The sequence below is a fragment of the Pteropus medius genome, unplaced genomic scaffold (genome assembly GCF_902729225.1).
Source record: "Pteropus medius unplaced genomic scaffold, Ma_sr-lr_union100, whole genome shotgun sequence".
Taxonomy (NCBI): domain Eukaryota; kingdom Metazoa; phylum Chordata; class Mammalia; order Chiroptera; family Pteropodidae; genus Pteropus; species Pteropus medius.
Window position 1 is genome coordinate 6,699,948 of NW_024349796.1, and position 20,506 is coordinate 6,720,453.

The 20,506-nt window shown below is 37.3% G+C and overlaps 1 protein-coding gene across 1 annotated transcript in view; it reads right to left on the reverse strand.

The window, feature by feature from the left end:
- DNAH14 (dynein axonemal heavy chain 14) overlaps positions 1-20,506 on the reverse strand; it is a 209,823-nt gene that overhangs the window by 103,632 nt on the left and 85,685 nt on the right. Inside the window, exons 30-35 of the mRNA XM_039883632.1 lie at positions 19,326-19,394; positions 18,515-18,701; positions 17,620-17,696; positions 12,578-12,749; positions 8,623-8,712; positions 5,423-5,557 (exon numbers count right to left, since the gene is read on the reverse strand). Coding sequence (XP_039739566.1) covers positions 5,423-5,557; positions 8,623-8,712; positions 12,578-12,749; positions 17,620-17,696; positions 18,515-18,701; positions 19,326-19,394 — 730 coding nt within the window. The remainder of the gene's footprint in view (positions 1-5,422; positions 5,558-8,622; positions 8,713-12,577; positions 12,750-17,619; positions 17,697-18,514; positions 18,702-19,325; positions 19,395-20,506) is intronic.

Below are 20,506 nucleotides of genomic sequence, written 5' to 3' on the forward strand. Positions count from 1 at the left end.
GAAGCCTAAGAGAAGAGATTGTGGACGGAGACATATGATAGACTAGACTATCTAAGGCTCTAGGGAGAAAGCAAGGTAGAAATCTTTGGGAAATTAAGACATTCACAAGCAGCTCTATATACAGAGGGACTGTAAAAGCCACATGCAGGATGAATGCACAGAAAAGATCTGAGAAGACCCTAAACTTTCATCTCAGACTGGTCCTTAGGTTCAGAGTAGGCCCAGCTAATCAGTGAAGAACTAATTACTCCAGCACAGAGTAAGTTTGTAAAAACTGAGAAAGGTGGCTGTTTTTACAAATGCCCAATTTTCAACAAATAATCTTGAGGCACACAAACAAACGTGAAAATATGGTCCATTCGAAGGAACAAAATAAATTGAGAGAATCCATTCTTGAGGAAGCTCAGGCATTAGACATCCTAAACAAAGTCTTTAATGTAAACTGTCTTAAATATGCTCAAAGAGATGAAGGAAACCATGGCCAAAGAGCTAAATGAAATGAGAAAAACAAAAATGAGAACAAGTAGGGAACATAAATAAAGAGAAATTATAAAAAGGAACCAAATAGAAATTGTGGAGCTGAAAATACAACATCCGAGATAAAAAATTCAACAGAGGTATGCTACAGTAAATTTTAGCCGACAAAAAAAAAAAAAAAAAATCAGTAATTTGAAGATAGGGCTATTGAAATTACCCAGTCTGAGGAGCAGGTATAAGATAACTCTCAATAAATTTTAAAGTATTGAAATCATACAAAATGCCTTCTTCAATAACAATGAAAATCAAGAAAGAGGAAAAATCGAAATATTTGCAAATGATGGAAATTAAACAATACACTATTAAACAACCAATGGGTCAAAAATAAACATTTATTTATTTTAATAAATAGAATCGAGATGAATGAAAATGAAAACACAACCTATCAAAACTAATGTGATGCAGTGAAAGTAGCACAAAGAGGAAAAATTACAACCGTAAACACCAACATTAAAAGAGAAGAAAGATCTCAAGTCAACAATTTAATTTTATTCTATAAGAAACGAGAAATAAAAGAGCAAACTAAACTCGAAGAGAGCAAAAGGAAAGAAATAATAATTAGAGAAGAGACAAACAAAATAGTAAGTAGAAAGACAATGGAGAAAACCAGTGATCCGAAATATTGGTTGTTTGAAAAGATGAACAAAATCAGTGAACTTAGACAGATTAAAAAAAAAAAAAAAAAAAAAAAAGACACAAATAAATCATACCAGAAATAAACGCATGGACATTACTAATGCTGTACAGAATTTAAAAGGAATTTAAAAGAATACATGAATTAGTGTGTTCTAACAAATTATATAATTTAGATGAAACAAATTCCTAGAAACACCAAAATTGCCCAAACTGGTAATTTCTTTGTTTCTTCAGACTCAAGGAATAGAGAATCTCAATGGATCTATAACAAGTAGAGATTGAATTAGTAATTAAAAACCTCCAACAAAAAAATGTCCAAATCCAGATGGAAGATGAATTCTACCAAATATTTAAATAAGAATTAATAGCAATCCTTTTTGAACTCCTGAAAAAAAATGGAAAAGGAGGGAACACTTTTTAACATTCTATGAGGCCAACACTACCCAGAAAGATACACAAGAAAACTACAGATCAATATTCCTTAAGAATGTAGAGAAAAATTCTCTAAAAAGTGCTAGCAAACTGAATCCAACAGCACATTAAAAAAATTATACAAGATGACCAAATGAGATTTATCTCAGGAATGCAAGGGTGGTTCAACATAAGAAAATCAATCAGCGTAATATACCACATTAATAAAACAAAAGAAATAAACCATATGACCATATTGAGAGAGGCAGAAAAAGCATTTGATAAAATTTCACATCCTTTCATGATAAAAACACTCAGCAAATAGGAATAGAAGAGAACTTCATTAACATAATAAGGGGTATTTATGAAAAACTTACAGCTAACATGGTCAATGGAGAAAGACTGAAAGCTTTCCCCCTAAAATCAGGAATGAGGCAAGAAGTTTCTATACAGTAACAATCTAGAAAGGAGATTAAGAAGGCAATTCAGTTTATAATAGCATCCCCAAAATAAAATGCTTAGACATAAATTTAACCAAGTAGGAGAAAATAAAAGATCGAAAAATAGAAAGACATTCCATGTTCGAGACTTGGAAAACTTAATATTAGTTAAGATGGTAATACCTCCCGACATGAACCACAGACTTAATGTAATCCCTATCAATATCTCAATGGCCTGTTTTGCACAAATGGAAAGCTGATCCTCAAATTCACATGGAATGCAAGGGGCCTCAAATAGCCAAATAATATTCAAAAAGAAAAACAAAGTTGGAGGACTCGCACGTCTCAATTTCAAAACCTACTATAAAATTATAACAATCAAGTTTCATGTGTCCTGGATACACATTTAGAAAAATGGAATAGAACTGAGAGCCCAGAAATAAACACAAGCATCTGTGGCCAATTGATTTTCGACAAGAATGACAAAACCATTCCCTTTGGGAAAAAATAATAGTCTCTTAACAAATGGTGTCGGGACAACTAAACAGCCACATGCAAAAGAATGAAGATGGACCCCTAATTTACTCCATATACAAAAATATAACTCAAAATGGATGAATGGCGTAAATATAAAATCTATACAACTATTAGAAGAAAACATTGGGGTAAATCTTTATGATCTTAAATTTGTCAATGGATTCTTAGATTTAACACCAAAAGCATAATAACAAAAGAAAAAGTAAATAAACTGGACTTCAAAAAAATGAACAACCTTGATGCATCAAAGGACATTATCAAGAAAGTAAAAAGACAACTCACGGAATAGGAGAAAATACTTGCAAATCATATATCTAACAAGGGTTTTATATCCAGAATGGATACAAAAAAACTCTTCCAACTCTACAACAAAAAGACAAACAATCCAGTTTAAATATGGACAAAAGATGTGAATAGATTTTTCTCCAAAGAAGATATACACATGAACGGCCAATAAACACACGAAAAGGTATTAGCATCCATCAGTCATTAAGGAAATGCAAATAAAAACCACTATGAAATACCACTCACACTTACTAGAATAGAAAAAACAAGTAAGCGTCGGTGAGTATGTGGAGAAATAGGAAGCCTCATACGTTGCTCGTGGTAATTTAAAATGGCGCAGCTGCTGTGGAGAAGAGTTTGGTGCTTCCTCATAAAGTTACACATAGAATTACCACATGACCTAGCAATTCCACTCCTAGGTATACATCCAAGAGAAAAGAAAACATACGTCTGCACAAAACCTTGTAAACAAATGTGTATAGTGAGTGGCATTATTCATGATATCTAAAAGGTGGGAACAACCCACATATCCATCAAGGGATAAACAGATAAACAAATTGTGATGAATGGATAAATATTCCATACAATGAAATATTATTCAGCAATGAAATGAAATGCTATAACTGGAATAAATCTCAAAAGCATATGCTAAGTGAAAGCGGCCAGATATAAGATGTCACATATTGTATAATTCCTTTTACGTGAAATATCCTAGATAGGCGAATCCACAGAGACAAAAAGCCACTCGGTAGTTTCCAGAAAATGAAGAGATCAGGTAATAGGGAATGATTTCTTGGTGGGTAGGGGATGATTGCACAACATTACGAAGGTACTAACTGTCGCCGATGTGTACACCTTAAACTGGTTAATGATATGATATGTGAATTTCACCTGTCAGTACGTGGCAAAATTATTCCCTACCACAATCCAATGCCATTTCTAGGTAGACATTTTTGAAGGATAGACACACATATATAAGGGCATCTGGTAAAAACATCCAGAGAGGGCTCCTATGATAGGAGGAAAAGGAAGTGATGATTAGGAGATAAACTAAACTGAACTAAACTAAAACAGAGAAGGTCTTGAATAGACAAGTTAAAAAAAAGTCGTGAACTAAGGAAGATCAAAACAAGTTTATTATCTAAGGTCTTGCCACCAGCCTAGACGCTTTTCTTATAATTATGTTTTTTAAAAAACCCTAAATTTAAAATTATTAAACATGAGAGAATCATTAAATAAATTATAGTATAGTTATACATGTAGAATGCAGTCATTGGAATGATATTGTGAGAAGTTTTTAATGACGTGGGGTTAACTCTCAGCATATAATATCAAATGAAAATGCTAGCATTAGGAAAATTGAGATCATTTATACACAGTACTACCTCGATTATTTCCAAGTATATATAGTGTAGGAAAAATAATCAATACAGCAATATATTTAGTTATTCTAAGTGATTATACTTTTTTACATTTTCACATTTTCCAAGTTTCTCATAATTATACATGCTTCTTTCGTAACTTTAAAAAACTTCTTTTAATAAAACAAATTTCTGCCCACAGGGCTGTTTTTAGGTTTAAATGAGGTAATTCAAGTAAAAGTGCTTTAGCCCGTATTTGGCCCATATTTAGTACAACATAAATATTAGTTATTATTATTATTGCTGTGATAATTCATCTCTATTAATTCTATTTGCTTAAGAAGTAATTAAGATCTGTCGATAAGGAGAATTTAGAAAACAATAAAGGATTATGTACTGCCACACAAACGATTTGAAGCACGATATTGCACGCTAACTGAAAAGAAGTCCACATCACTTGGAACCTGACTTTCTAAGACTTTTGGAATGAAAATATTGCCATCAACGAATCTTTAAATAAGATAGCTGAAGTACATACTATGTATTGAAGCCTAACTTCATACTGAATGAAAATATATCATGAAGAAGTAAGATTTATTCTAGGAATTCAAGGACAATTTTACACAGGAAATCTATCTACATAGGTTAGCACCTTAACCAATTAAAACATAAAAAATATATGCCAAAAATAATTTCATAAATTCTAGAAATCAAAAACCAAAGTATAATAAGAATAAAAGGAAATTTCCAACATATGATAAAAAATACTTATCAGAGACCAAAAGCAAACATCATATTCAATGCTGAATTATTAACTGCATTCCAGATAAAGTAAGAAACAAGATGTTACAGTGAACATTGTCTTGGAGGGTTAATCAGTACAATCAGAATATAAGTTATATAAATATTAGAAAAGGGACAAAATTATATTAATTTGAAGATGATTCAAGTGATTAACCAGTCCATTAAATGAGGTGACTAAATGCAAAATAAACACACAAGTCAATAGTTTCATTTTACACTAGCAATTACCAGTTTGAGGTTTAAATAATAAAAAAAAATCGTATTCACGACAATGATTCCTAACTCCACAATTCCTAGCAATAAATTTAATAAGTAAAGAACACACTTATATAAAGAGAACATAAAATGTAACTTAAGTAGAAAATAAGATCTCAACCAATGGAGGAACATTTTGTTGAGGGGAACATTTACCTGTGAAATGGATTGCCTTTCTGCAACTGATGACAAAGTTTCACTTGGTAATAGTATTAATGCTTTCTCTAAAATTCTTCTTACTGTTGTCTTTCCTCCACCTGTTGGGCCCACTAACATCACACCAACACAAGCCTAAAAGAAAATTACAGACATACAGTTTAATTCTGGCTTTCTAATGGTTCAGCTAAGCCGAGCTTGAAGGTTCTTATTTACAAATACATCTCTATCGATACCTACAGATCATTCTTTCGGATTATTGTTCAGTCAATTGTAATCTGTGCTGTTTTTATCGACTAGGCTAATGTTAAAATTGCCAGAAATCTCCTAATTTTAAAGTTCAAAGAATAATTTCCAATTCTTGATATTTAACGATTTATCTCGCTTTCCAATTCTCCTTATGTCTTGTACCTTTCTCTACAACTGGCTTCTGTAATAACGTCCTTCGGGGCTTTCCTCGTAGACGTTTTTTCTCTCTTTCGCGTTCTGATTGTCCTTTCCATGTCAGCCTTCCCTGAGTCATCTTTGTCCCTCTCTCTTCCATTGTCCCTATCTGATCTCATCAATCTAAATATCTTGAACTACATCTGAATTCTAATGACTCTCTAATGGATACTTTTTTCTCAGTCTTTGGTTCTAAGTGCCAGAGTGAAATTTCAATGGTCTGCTATATATTTTCATCGGGATGTCTCACATTTCCAAAGTCAACGTCATCTAATCCGTGTGTTCTTTTCGTACTTGTTCCTTCTCTTGTGCCTCTAATCTAGTTAATAAAACCACTATATACCAACCATACAAAGTAGAAAACTTGCCTTTTTTCATCTCATCTGGTACAAAACTTTTGCTTGATTCTACCTTCTTTCCATCCCGACCACAATTGCAGTACCTTGGTGTTTGGAACTGAACGCTTGGCCCACTGTCCCCGCCCACCACCCAAATGCAAATGTTGAAGCAATGTGATGATATGGGAGGTGGGGCCTTTGGTAGGTAATTAGGTTTTAGATGGGGTCACGAGGGCAGGGCCCCATGATGGGAGTGGTGTCCTTATGAGAAGAGGAAGAAGGATCAGAGCTTGCTCTCTCTCTGCTCTGTGAAGACACAGTGAGAAAGTAGCTGTCAAAAAGCCAGGAAGAGGGCTTTTGCCAGGAACCAACTCTGCCAGCACTTTGATCTTGGACTTCCCAGCCTCCAAAACTGTGAGAAATAAATGTCTAATAGTCCTATTCTATAACTGTCAAGGTGAGAGGGGTCCAAAAGCCCTGCTTGTCAAATGGAAATTGTATATTCAAGGACATAGCTAACCTGGCTTCAGTGGCGAGATGGCTTTACACGAAAGAGTGGCAGCTATCCCTCTGGGAGCAATCTTAGCGCTCACTTCACGTCCTAAAGCAGAGCTGCTGGCTCAGTGCAGCCCTTAGTTCAGAAAGATTTTCCTCGATGCCTTGGTCTGGTTTTCTGATGCTTCGGCTAAACTGAAACCTAAAGGTCCTTGCGGTTCAGCCTCAGCCGGCTGTGAGGAGCCAAGTGCAGACTTGTTTGCTCTGCTCACTGGGAAGAACTGTGACTCTGGGCTTTGCCAATGGCCTATTTGTTTGGGCTGCCACTTGGAAAGCTAGACACACTCGAAGATTAAAGATAACCTCTTCGAGGCTGTGACTGTGGAAACTAATTACGGCTGCTGATCAAACTGAGTCATTCAAAAGCCCATGCTGAGGATCATCCTTCGATGAGATTACCCAGAACCAAGCCACCGACTGAGCCTGCCCTCCCCAGATTGCCATGATTGCTGTCCGGGTTCCACATCATACTGGGTGTGGCAACACGTTCACCATTACAGACCACACGAAGTAAAGAACTGTGTGTTTACGGTGCACGGGCTACTACTGCTTTCCAGACTCGCGACTCCTGACAGAGGTTGACACAGCTGTCTCGCAGTGGGGGGAGCCACATCGCACAGGATGTGAATGACCCTCAGATACTCCTGGCAGATCCTGTGTCAGATCTTTAATCTGCTCTCTTGGGGCAATCAGGGTGCCTCACTGATACTGACATTACTTCAAGTTATGGGACTCCTGTTCCAGTCGAATCCCCTAACAGAATTATGTCTCTTGAAAATAGTTTGTGTCACGCGTCGATATCTAGACCATTTGTAATCTGACAATGGTAAACCTTTTAGGGCAAGTCACCTAACAATGAGCTGATGGTCAAGTTATTTCATGGGCTTTCCACACTCTCTACCATCCATAGGCATCTGGTATAATCGGGCACTGGAACAGCCTTCTCAAAAATTGACTGTAAAAGATTTGACTCCATATCCCTTTTTTTTCTCTTTGTCTATACATCTTACCAAAGAAGTTTGGTTATTGGATGCAGGTGTTCCCCAAAAGGGATCACTTCCTTTCATCTGCTTCCTGGGTAATTCTCAGCATGGAAGAGATGGGATATTATATAGCCCTATTTTGAAAATTTGGGATTCAGTCCTGACCATTCCTGGGCATGGAGCTTCTTTCTTTCCTTTAATGACAGCCTCAGGCCACCCTGATTGGTACACATGCCACAGTGGGGCCTAGGGAATTTGAATTTAATTCTACTTCAACTATCTAGATTCTAAAGGATTTGTAAAAATAGGACACGAAAACACAAATCATAAAAAGATCAATAAATATTGCTGCCGCAGCAAAGTCTCCTGCGCGGGTGAACGCCGTAAATGTTTCTAAAAAGCCAAGACTCAGATATTTTATTTGCAATGCATACAAGCACTAAAACAGTATAATATAAAAATGCATAATGAAGTCTGTACATTTACTCAAGGAGAGACAAACAACCCAATTGAAAAACGAGAACATTTCCATAATCTGGCAATTCACAGAAAACACAAATGGCTGATAAACATATAAAAGAGTGTACAATTTTACTAGTAATTAGGGAAATGCACAGTCTGATGTTTTTACTGTTCATTCGAAACAGGAAATTCAAAGAAGGTACTGCTGTACCAGGATGAGGAACACCTCACACTGCATTTGTAGGATATTTTTACAGTTACGTATTAAGGGCTTAGAAGAAGATGAAAAAGATGAATTTGTTGACAGGTAAAGTGAGTGTCAAATACCAAAGCCTCTTTTATTATTGTGTTTTCCTCCTTGATCACATCTATTAAAACCCAGGAGCAAAGAATTGCTAACATGCCATTCTCCGCTTACCTGAAGTTGATCATAAAACTGTATAATTTTCTCTTTCTGAGCCGGCCATTGTTGTAAGCCCAAATGTTGTGTTGCAATAGATATTGCTTTCTGAAACAAAATAAATACATTAACTTAAAATGTGTCGTAAATTAAACTCGATATGCAATCCTACAAAATCTCTCTTAACTAGGTACCAAATGCTATACTTTAAGACAGTAGTTCTTAATTTTTAATTTCACCAGTCTGAGAATGAAAACTTACTTTTCACTCAAAATACAATACAATACGCCAGTAGCAAATTCCTAGATCCTTCCTACACTTAAGAAGTCATGCTTTAAGATGTATTTAAGAACTAGCTATTACCCCAATACAATTGTCTAATTATCCTACACTTAAAGAAAATGCAATGTAAAAGAGTCTACATCTTGGTGTAATTCTAATCACCATTAAGGAAGTTTTTCAATTTCATAATAATTATTTTAATGTTTCAATGTTAAAAATACTCCGAGATGGCAGGTAAAATTTACTAAATGGAAGACTTGATGTGGTTATACATTAAAACATCCCAGAAAGTGGCTCTAGCTTGGAAAGATACTTAATGTTTTAACACAGAGATTATAAGGGCAGCCGTGCTTCCTCCTAAAGTGGTTTTTTCACCGTGGATACAACTGGTAACTATGTCAACGGGGAAAAAGCCGATTTATCCTTTTTCTCACCAACCTCTTGCATTCCTTGCATTCCTACAGTGGGGCGGTCAGGGAAGCAGCTGAAGGAGACACAGAAAACTCAGCAGGAGTGTACAGGCCGGGAAGAAAGCAGCTCTTGTGGCAAGGCTGACTGAAGGCAGGAAATCGGCTGAGAAAATGTTTTGAAAAGCGACCTCTTTTAAATGGAGTTATGAGACTGCCCACTTGAGGCCTGCGCGTCTAGCTGTTTTAGATGAGGAGGCCTGGGAATTCTCTGCCATTAACACAAGTCTTGATACCTGCCTGCATACAAGCAGGAAGCCACACAGGTGTGGCATGAGGATAGCACGGGATGCACAGAGCAACGGAATTGGAATAATTAAAGAGGAGATACTCAGACGGGTCGCCCCACCTGGCAAAGGGTCGTCACAAATTTCTTACTTTGGAACCTTTTGAAATAAAATGATAATCCTATTGTTAAGTATTTACGGCTGTACATGATGTTCCCTAGAGTCAACTGGATGACAAACTATGTACATAGTTTGACACGGTTTCGGGAATTCTCAGTTCACCCTGGTCTGAGTTAATGGCCCCACACACTCTGGATGTTGTTTGGAATAGAAATGTGAGCTGGAGTAACAGTCTCCACAGACAAAGAGGAATTCAAGCCGAAAAACGGTAGACAAGAAAAACAAGGACACTTCATGTAAAAGGGTACAATTCACAATGATCGAGAACTGATATTTATGTACGAAACAACATAGTAATAACTATTAGCAGAAAGCATGACAGTAGACATAAGTATACTAATAGGAGACATGAATTTACTTCTCTAAGTCCAAGGTAAACTGAGTAAGTCAGCACCATAAAAAGGAGACTAAAAGGAGACCTAAAAAACATAACCGGTGAGCTAGAGAAAGTGGTGTCGAGAGTTTAGCTAAGCTACTCCTTGGTCCTGCTGCCTCAGCATCCATTCTGCTCAGCCAAACAACCTGAGGGAGCCTTGAACTGACACCAGCCCCCAGTCAAGTGCACGTCCTGGATAACATGCTGGTGTAGTTCCGGACATACCCCCCGGAACTATATATCCCTTGTGATCAGCAGCCTGCCCTGCCTCCCAAGGCTTCCCTTGTGAGCTCCTGTGATAAGACCACTGTGGAATTTACCAAAACCCTGCTCTTTTTTGGTTTGGACTGATCAATCCGCCTTAGCTTGGTAGCCCCAAAGTGCTCCATCCGCAGACTCTCATAAAGGCATGCGCCCCAGGTCCTGCCTCTCTCTCTCTCTGCCTGCACGCTGCCTTCACCCTCCATATGGCTCCTCAGGGTACGCACAGTGTACTCCTCCAGGACCTATGAGTAATAAACTTCTTTAATTTATTTGTTGAGCTGTGGCTCACCATCGGCACCTTGTATTCCCCTTAACAAAGTCATAATAAATGGAAATAAACTGCTCCCTATATCTTGTATGTGCAGTTGATAAGAGAATATACCTTCTTTTCATGTGCATATGGAATATTCACACGCATATACATATATAGAATATACATATTCTATATCTTAGGCTATAGAAAATCCGAATTCTTAAGGATACATGATGACAATATTCTCTGATCATAACACAGTAAGGCCATAGAGATTCATAACAAAATCAGAAAATACAAAGATCCCTTACTTGGAAATTAAACATATGAACAATCTGTCTTAAAGGAATCCTCAGGAAAAAAAGGGAGCAGTAACTATAGAATTTCTGGAAACAATTCATATGAAAACTCTACACATCTGAACTTATGGCAGACATAACTAAAGCAGTGCTTAGAGGAATTTTAGTAGTCTTATAAACTTATATTAGTAAAAAAAAATAGACATCTTATTAAATAATTGGACAAAGAATAACAACACAAAACCCAGAGGAATAAAGAAAGATATGAAAAAATATTAATATGGATATTAAAGAGTTAAACATGATTAAATAAATAAGAGGCTGGTTCTTTAAGGAAAAAATAATAAACTGGATGAAATTATAAGTAATCTAATCAATGGAGAAATCCAAATAAAGAAAATAAGAAATGATTGGGAGAAAGAACGCAGAAACAAGAAACTGAATCATGAGATGGTGGTTTGTTCAAATTCATATTAACACATTTTAAAACTCGAATGAAATGAGAATACTGTCTAGTTTTACAAAATTGACCATAGAAAAGATATAAACTCTAAACAGGCTAGAATCATGGAAGAGCTACCCAGTTATAAAACTCGTGGTCTGGATGGTCTTCAAGAGAAAAATCTTCCAAACCTCCCGACCTAACCCAATGAATGGTCTTTTTCGTAGTCGTTCATTGCTTCACGTGTGCTCAAAAATAATATATATTCTGTGCTCATCGTGTATAAAGTTATACACACAACCCATTAATTTTAAAGAACAAATAATGATAAAGCTGTTTAAACTATAGTTTCTAAAATAAATTTTAAAAAATGTTAATTTTAAAAGATGGGTAGGGTCCCAGGGAAAGAAATCAATACGTTTAATGGCCTGATACCTGATCAAGGCCTAGGAAGAGCCAGAAAACAGAGAGAAATTCCGGGTGGAAAACAGCATGGAGGAAGGAAAAAGGCTGGGATGTATCGGAAACATAACCTCATCTGGCCAGACCGTGAAAGGCGCTATACTTCAAGATAACTAATGTGGCTCTTGTACGGCAGACATCACTGATTCAAAAATGGCTTTGTGGACTCGATCAAACACGTGTTAGGAAAGCAACTCTCATGGCCACATAGTACAATGCAGGTGGCAGGAAGCTCTGTCACAGTAACAAGAGACGGGGACAGCCTACCTGGACTAAGCAATCACCGTAAGACTGTAGATATAAGAGAAAAAATACAGGGCTGTACAATTATAATACGTCATTTTAATGATCACAAAATATTTACATTTTAAAGTCTTTTTCCACAACTCTGATCTAATTTGATTTTCAAAGCGCCCCTTTAAAGTAGGAAGAGCAGTCATTATTTCTAGTTGAAAGATGAGAAAATTGAGAAACAAAATATGTAACAACAGCCTTCCTTGCCTAAAAGTACAGTTTATTCTCTTTTCAATGGATGCAGTGAAGGCTCTTTTTTTCCCTCCAAGGGAAAAACATATCTCCAAGTATTTTTATCCCCCAAATTATAACATGAATAGAGTATTTCAGAAAGAACTGTAATATTTTTTAAGCCACATCTAGTTTCTTATCGTAATTGATTCTCCACATCTAAATCATTGGTGACAATTTTCAAAGTTCTTATTACCTCCAAGGCAACTTGATTTACTTTTGAGACTGTTGCTTCAAGAAAAGCATCTCCTATAATATTTTCAAAAACTGGAACATCTTCTGGAAGAAATTTTGGTATACTAGCTTCTCTTACAGCTTCAATAATGATCAGAGTTTCATCGGCTTCAGAGATATTGCCACTTGTGTTACTTTATTGGTAGAAAACAAACATAAAAAACAAGTTAGCAGGTGTGCCTTGCTGACATTTAAGGCCATTAATATTCATTTTCAGAGGTGGCTATTCCAATATCCTTGCCTCCTCTCCCTCGCTGCAAAGCAGCTATGTGGTTCGGATGAGGTTAATCTGGTCCCAGCTCCAGCGATGGGACCTGACTTTCTAGGACAGTCTGGGGAATGCCATTCCCCAGTCACTGATTCAGGGATGCGCGTTGCACCCGTAAGGTTTTTTTTCAGCTGCAAATAACAGAAATGAATTCAGGTTAATATCGAATGAAACACAACATGGCGATTTGTTAAAAATCACCAGGAGGGCCAGAGAACCAGGCTTGCTGGCTATGCAGCCGGGAACAATGGCCAAAATTATACTGCCGAACTGGTCGTATGAGGACTGACTGCCACCATAGTGCCAGGCAGCAGTGCCTGCTGCACCAGTACCTCCGATGCTGCTGCCAGAAGTGCTCACTGCCCCTATTTCTGGTAACTGGTGCCACCCTCGCCAGAATGGACTCTGTATACCCCATTTCTTTTTTCATTAGCCTCAGGTTCAGATGCTAGGGTAACTGTGGCTGACTTGCCAAGGCTGTATGTCTGTGGCATAGTTGTTAGAAGGAAGTTTTGGAAAGCAAGAATGTGGCATAACAAATACTCATATAAAGGAATATAACCCCAGTTACGGTTATGGGTTATATGGACCAGTGACAACCAGGACCCGGTGATTCTGGGGGAGACAAATGATCTGTCCATTCAGGACTTCAATTTCAATGGTGTGGTTAGCTCCAATTATTAAAAGCTATCTTGCCATCAAAAAGGAAGCCAGCCTAAAGATAAGCCAGTACAGGGAAGGCTGCAGTGCTGAGAATATCTGATTAAGTAATCATACCCTACCCCGCCTCTGGATTTTCTGATTGGGTGAAATAGTAAATTCCCTCTAAGCTTAAGCCAACTTAAGTTTTCTGTTAACTATAACAAAAGCTTCCTGATATACTAAGTTATCACATAATATATTTATTGCCCATAACAATAATTCATATATTAAACACTTCAGTACATATTTTTATATATTAAACATTTAATCAAAAGGGAAGAAAAGTAACGACATGAAGTATGATAGGATTTTAGAGCTGGGAAGGAAGGCAAATTTCCCTGTAAGTGTCCTCTCCTCTTGTCCACTGGTGCCTGAAATTCTTCGTCAGGATGGTGAGGATTTTTAAGTCTTTGATCCATAATGAGAACAGCTAACAGCTAACATTTATTGAGTATTTTTCACTAGGTGCTGCGCTTTAAGTTATTATATTATATTAATCTTTCAACGACCTAAGAGGTAGGAAGAGTAACACTCAGAAAAATGAAACAATTTGCCCGATGTCACACGGCTGGTGAGTGTCTGAACTGGGGTTCGGTAGGGTTTCTCTGACTTCAAAGCCCACACTTACAATCGCTCCACTGAAATGATCGGAGACCCTTACTGGGTCGGTATTACAGCAGTGGCTCACGTTTCTCTGTGAATGCATCTCTGAGTCTCTCTTCTCAAGATGTTTTGGTAGGAACATGGCAAGAGTCTGCCTGAAGTCATAGTGAGGGGGCCACATTAGAGGGGGAAAGAGTGCCAGACTTTACTGCTGGGGATCTAGGGAGTAACCTTGACCCTTTTCACATTTTTTTTTCCCAAGACAGATCTTCCTTTACATGAGAGAATAATTTAAAAAAGCTATAGGGTAAAAAATGAAAGCTCTAGATAAATGTCAACTATTGCGCTTCACAGATTCTGTGGTTTTTCACAAACCGGCGTCGAGCGAGGCTTTTTCAACAGCATTTCCTCGCTTCACGTCTCTGTGTCACATTTTGGTAATTCTCGCAATATTTTAAACTTCTTCATTATTATTGTCGTTGTTATGGTGATCGGTCATCAGTGACATTTGATGTTACTATTGTAATCGTTTTGGCGCACCACGAGTGGCACCCATACGAGACGGCGAGCTTGATGGACAAATGCTGTGTGTTCTGACTGCTCTGCTGACCAGCCATTCTCCCCTCTCTCTCTCCTCAGGCCTCTCTGTTCCCTGAGACACGACAATATGGAAATTAGACCAGTTAATAACCCTGCGATGGCCTCTAAGTTTTCACGTGAAAGGAAGAGTTACACATCGCTTTAGATCAAAAGCTAGAAATGATTAAATTTAGCAAGGAAGGTGTGCCGAAAGCTGAGCTAGGCCGAAAGCCAGGCCTCTTCCAGTGAGCCAAGCTGTGAAGTCAAAGCAGAAGTTCTTGAAGGAGATTAAAACCGTTACTCCAGTGAACACACAAATGATAAGACTGTGAATCAGTCTTATTGCTGATGTGGAGAAAGCTTGTGTGGTCTGGACAGAAGATCAAACCAGTCACATTCCCTTAAGCCGAAGCCTAATCCAGAGCATGGATCTAACCCTCTTTAATACTACGAAGGCCGTAAGAGGTAAAGAAACGGCAGAGGAAAGGTCTGAAACTAGCAGGCTGTTGGTTCATGAGGTTTAAGGAAAGAAGCCGTCTCCATAACATTAAATTGCAAGGCGAAGCGGCAAGTGCTGATACAGAAGCTGCAGCAAGTTATCCAGAAGATCTAGCCAAGATAATTAATGAAGGCGGCTATACTAAACAGCAGATTTTCAATGCAGATTAAGCAGCCTTATATTGGAAGAGAATGCCATCTAGGACTTTCGTAGCTAGAGAGAAGTCAATGCCTGGCTTCAAAGCTACAAAGTACAGGCTACCTCTTCTATTAGAGGCTAATACAGTTGGTGACTTTAAGTTAAAGCCAGTGGTCATTTGCCATTCTGAAAATCCTAGTGTCTTAAGAATTATGCTAAATCTACTCTGCCTGTGCTTTATAAATGGAGCAACGAAGCCTGAATGACAGCACATCTGTCTATACCATGTTTTACTGAATATATTAAGCCCACTGTTAAGATCTATTGCTCAGAAAAAAAAAAAATCCCTTTCTAAATATGACTGCTCATTGACAATGTACTTGGTCACCCAAGAGCTTGGGTGGTGATGGACAATGAGATCAATATTGTTTTCATGTCTGCTAACACACAGCCATTCTGCAGCCCATGGATCAAAGAGAAATTTCAACTTTCAGATCTTATTATTTAAGAAATAAATTTCATAAGGTTACAGATGCCAGTGACTGTGATTCCTCTGATGGATCTGGGCAAAGCAAATTGAACATCTTCTGAAAAGGATTCCTCATTCTAGATGATGTTAAGAACATTCATTATTCATGGGCGGAGGTCATAATATCAACATTAACAAGAGCTTGGAAGAATGTGATTCCAACCCTCTTGGACGACTTTAAGGGATTCAAGACTTCAGTGGAGGAAGTAAGTGCAGATGTGGGGAAAATAGCACGAGAAATAGAATTCGAAATGGAGCCTGAAGATGTGACTGAACTATGAGATTTCATAATAAAATTTTAACAGGTGAGGAGTTGCTTCTCATGGATGAGCAAGGAAAGTGGTTGCTTGAGATGGAATCTACTCCTGGCAAAGATGCTGTGAAGACTGTTGAAATGACAACAAAAGATTTAGAATATCGCGTAAACCTGGTTGCTAAAGCAGTGGCAGGGGTTTGAGAGGACTGACTCCAATTTTGAAAGTTCTACTGTGGGTAAAATGCTACCCGGCGGCATCACATGCTACAGGTGGCTCTATGAAAGACGAGAGGACATGACATCAGGCAGCTGATACTTGCTACTATTCATCTTGAACTTTTTAAAATTATTTAAAAATATTTACAGTTTTTAACAGACACTTACATACATGTGGTTAATATTATATAGGCCATTCTGTAATCCATGCCTGCTCTTTTCTTAAGAAATAAAATACTATAGTAGAGCTAAAGCCTTATCCCTTGCTCGTTTCCCCTCCCAACATTTTGTACTTTTTACTACCTCTGTACGTATCCATAAACAATCTACAACAGTTGTCTAAAATTTCATACAAACAGTATATTGATATACCCTTTTGTAACATATTCATGTTTTTTTTTCATTTAATTTTTTAATAGGTAATACACTGATAACAGCCCCAAACGAACTAATAATGAAAAAGAATGCCTGCTTTCCCGATAGCCTCACCCACAGAAGCCCCATCTAACGTTTCTATTTTTGCCCATCTGATAAATGAGAAACAATATTTCAGTGTAATTTTAGTAGGGATGTCTTTCATTATGAGTGGGGTCGAGCATTCTTTCATGTATTTAAAAGACTTTCATGTTTCTTTTTCTGAGAAATGTGTGTTGATGCTCCTTGCTCATTTTTCTATCTGTCAACTTTAGGATCAGCTTGCCTAAAAACAAACAAGCAAGCAAGCAAACAAACAAACAACAAACAATACCTTTGGTATTTTTACTCGGATGCATTTCCATTCATAAATTAATGTTTAGACTATTTAAATCTTTATGATGTTAAGTCCTTTAAGATATTAAGTATGTGGTGTATTAGTTCATTTATTCATGTTTTCATTTGTGTCTTTCAGTTGTGTTTTAATGTTTTCTTCATATGAGTTTTATACGTATCTCATATAAGTATATTCATACAGGTTTTACATTCTTCATTGAGTTACTGCTCTTCTACGTGGGGTCTTTTATTCTAATATGTATTTTATTATGTAAAGATAAGGTATATTTTTTTGAATTTGAAGCATTTTTTTCCTTCTTTCACATTCTTAATAATCTCTACCATATTTTACTGTGACACTCTGGGAACTTCTTATTTTATCTTATCATGACTTAAAATTTTACAAATTATTTTCCCAGTGTTATATAACTCCCTTTGACCTAACAACTAAAAATACAACTGACCATTTAAATTTCTGTTTCTTCTTTCCAGCCATTATTATAATTGTCTTCAGTGACCTCAGGCCAAAATCATAATGATCCTATCAAAAATTGAAATATTTGAATTATTAAGTTTCTGAAGAAAAAATGAATTAACTTGGCAATAAATGCAAACAGTATACAGTTAAATCACGAATCAACTATGCTACGAAGAGAAGCGGTAATATGGATCAAAGAAACCCTCAATTTTGCCTCTAATGCTCTCACTTCTCTCTGAAACTGGAGCTCTTAAAAGTCTCTTTCTTAAAGGACAATGAATAACTATTAAAGGTATTAAGAACTATCAGTATCTAAATTAAATTTTCTCTGAAATAGAGAGATGAATTGAAAAAAAATCTTGTAAAGAGGAACACTTTGAAAATAATGCGGTTAGCTGTCCTAACTATTCTGGGTTACAAACAAATACTCATTAAGCCGGCATATCATGGAACAATAATTTTCAAATTGTGGTACTACTCAGATCAGCCACATCAGGAACACCTGAGATCTGGTTAGAACTGTAAATTCTCTAACCCTAGCCCAGACAATTAGAAAGCTGGTGGTAAGGTCCAAATATTTGTGTTTTAACGAGTCCTCCAAATTATTTTGATGCACGATAAAGTCTGAACACCACTGCTCTAAATGTTAACTTCCCCATCTATAATTTAAAATATCAGATATTCAATTATTCTCCCCAGATCTTAGAGGAAAGGTGTGAAGCCTTGTCTGACTTTACCTATTACCTTACATCCAAATGGGGATATGGACTTGATGTGCTGTTGGGATTCTAAATTCATTATTTTCCCGGGTCATTCCTGGACCAATATCAGAAAAGTTTTATGTAATTAATTACCTTTATTTGAGAAAAGCGGTTCATTACCTGTTGCGAGAGCTGTTTGCTAGCCAATTCGTAAGTGTTAACTAGCTTTCTGGAGAGTGATTTTGCAGATTTGAAACCAACTGAAAACAGGATTATTTCAGCAATCATTTGATAATGGGGAGTCATCATTGCCACTGGGCGAAATAGAGATTTTAAGTTATCTGGGAGTTCTACTCGACCTTCATTTCTTAAAGAGGAGAAGAAAAACAGACAAACAAAACACCGCTTTTCAGTTTTTAAATGAGGTACCACACAGTACAACTATACCCCCAAAACTCTATTGGCTTTCTATGTGACCTTTATCTGAAAACAAGTTTCTAAGATAGTTTCTATTGTACTTTTCATCTCGCAAACGTTCTCAGTTTACAATCTTTTCTTCCTGTGCCTCCTCCTCTGATTCACCTCACAAGAGTTCCCTCTGATGTCCCAGACCATCGAAACATTCTAGCAACGGTATTTATTGAACCTGCCCAGCCTCGAGACCTATAATGACGATCGTCCTCTTCCTTCTGCTACTCTCATCAGCTTTTCTGTGTCCTCTTTGTGACAAACTGCTGATCTTTTCCTTTCTCTCTGGCTATGCATGACGTGAAAACATCCCTTGTTCGGAAGTGTAATGCGAGATTGTCCATATGGATGAGAGAAGAGTTGTAGCTATTTATAAATGATGTGAGTAGTGGAGGGGTTCAGAGGGATGGTGGTGGAGGGTAAATGAGAGATATACGATGTCAGACAACTCCATCTGTGGTTAAGATTCAAGAAAAGTATTTTGTCCCATGTCCACCCCTACTATAGATTAACTGATACTTACTCATAATTAATGGTGACAAATACGGCACAAGACATGTTAATACGAATTTCTTTTCCTTCCAATACAAACCTACGAGACATTACAGTATTCGTCACTAGGAGAATTGTTTTCTCAAGGCCAAAGTATGTTAAAACTACAACTGAGGTGGGAACTTTGCTAAGGCTGTGTTACATTAAAATCCAAATAGAGCATGCTGGGAAAAAACAATGGTAAGAGGAGAGAAAAAGCATATCTTGAGCCAAACTTGTGAGCCCTGCAGGGATTTTGATTTATTTGATCATGTCTGAAAATGTCTGAAGAGTTTTGTGGGGCCTGAGGCTGGAAGGGACACATCTGAATGACATACACAGGAAAAAGAACCTGAGGGGATCCTTGGGACAAAGAACTCTGCCCGGATGACACAGTGAAACACAGAATGGCCACGCCATAGAGCTTCTGCTTCAGCGTGGAGCACAGCCTGCCCCTTACTCCCCAATTATACAATGTTGAGAACAGTGTGATATGGAACCCTTCACATGGACACCAGTGACAGAGACAATGGAGAGAAACCATCGAGTGATTCCGCGGACAGCTGACACCAGCAAGGGCGGTCGAACAGGGAAGGAGACATGAGTGGAACAGAACCAGAGGACAGAACTGAGGGAAACTCTGCAGAGGCTGAAGAACCGGTGGCATGTGGGTTACTGGGGCCCCCACTTCTACCCACAGACCTGTGAGGCCTCGTAACATTGGCTCTGATTGAACAAAATCCTCGAGAATACAGCTAGACGTGAGGGTCCATTAGCTTGAGTTAGAAACATTAGATTGCAAAAGAAATATCAGAAATATCAAACTGGAATAGAAATTTTAAAGGCTACAAATCCAATTATGCTCATAAAGTAAATCACCTGAGTTTCTGAATTTATCTGAAGAGAAAAAAGTTTTTGTTCGGATTCGTAAACGTTAGTAATCCTAACATACAAATACTGTTATTATAAGGTTTTTCAATTAAAGTCTAATAATTCAGAGTAATGGGATTAAGAGGGAGTTTCAGGTGTGTGGCCAGTATAATTTTGTTTTTTAAAAAAAATATAGAATTCTAGGAAAAAACTTTGGTTTCTTCAAATGAAATATCATGAGATGAAAAGGTACCAAGAGAATTTAAACTCAAAATGAAATCAGAATATATTTGCATCATTGTC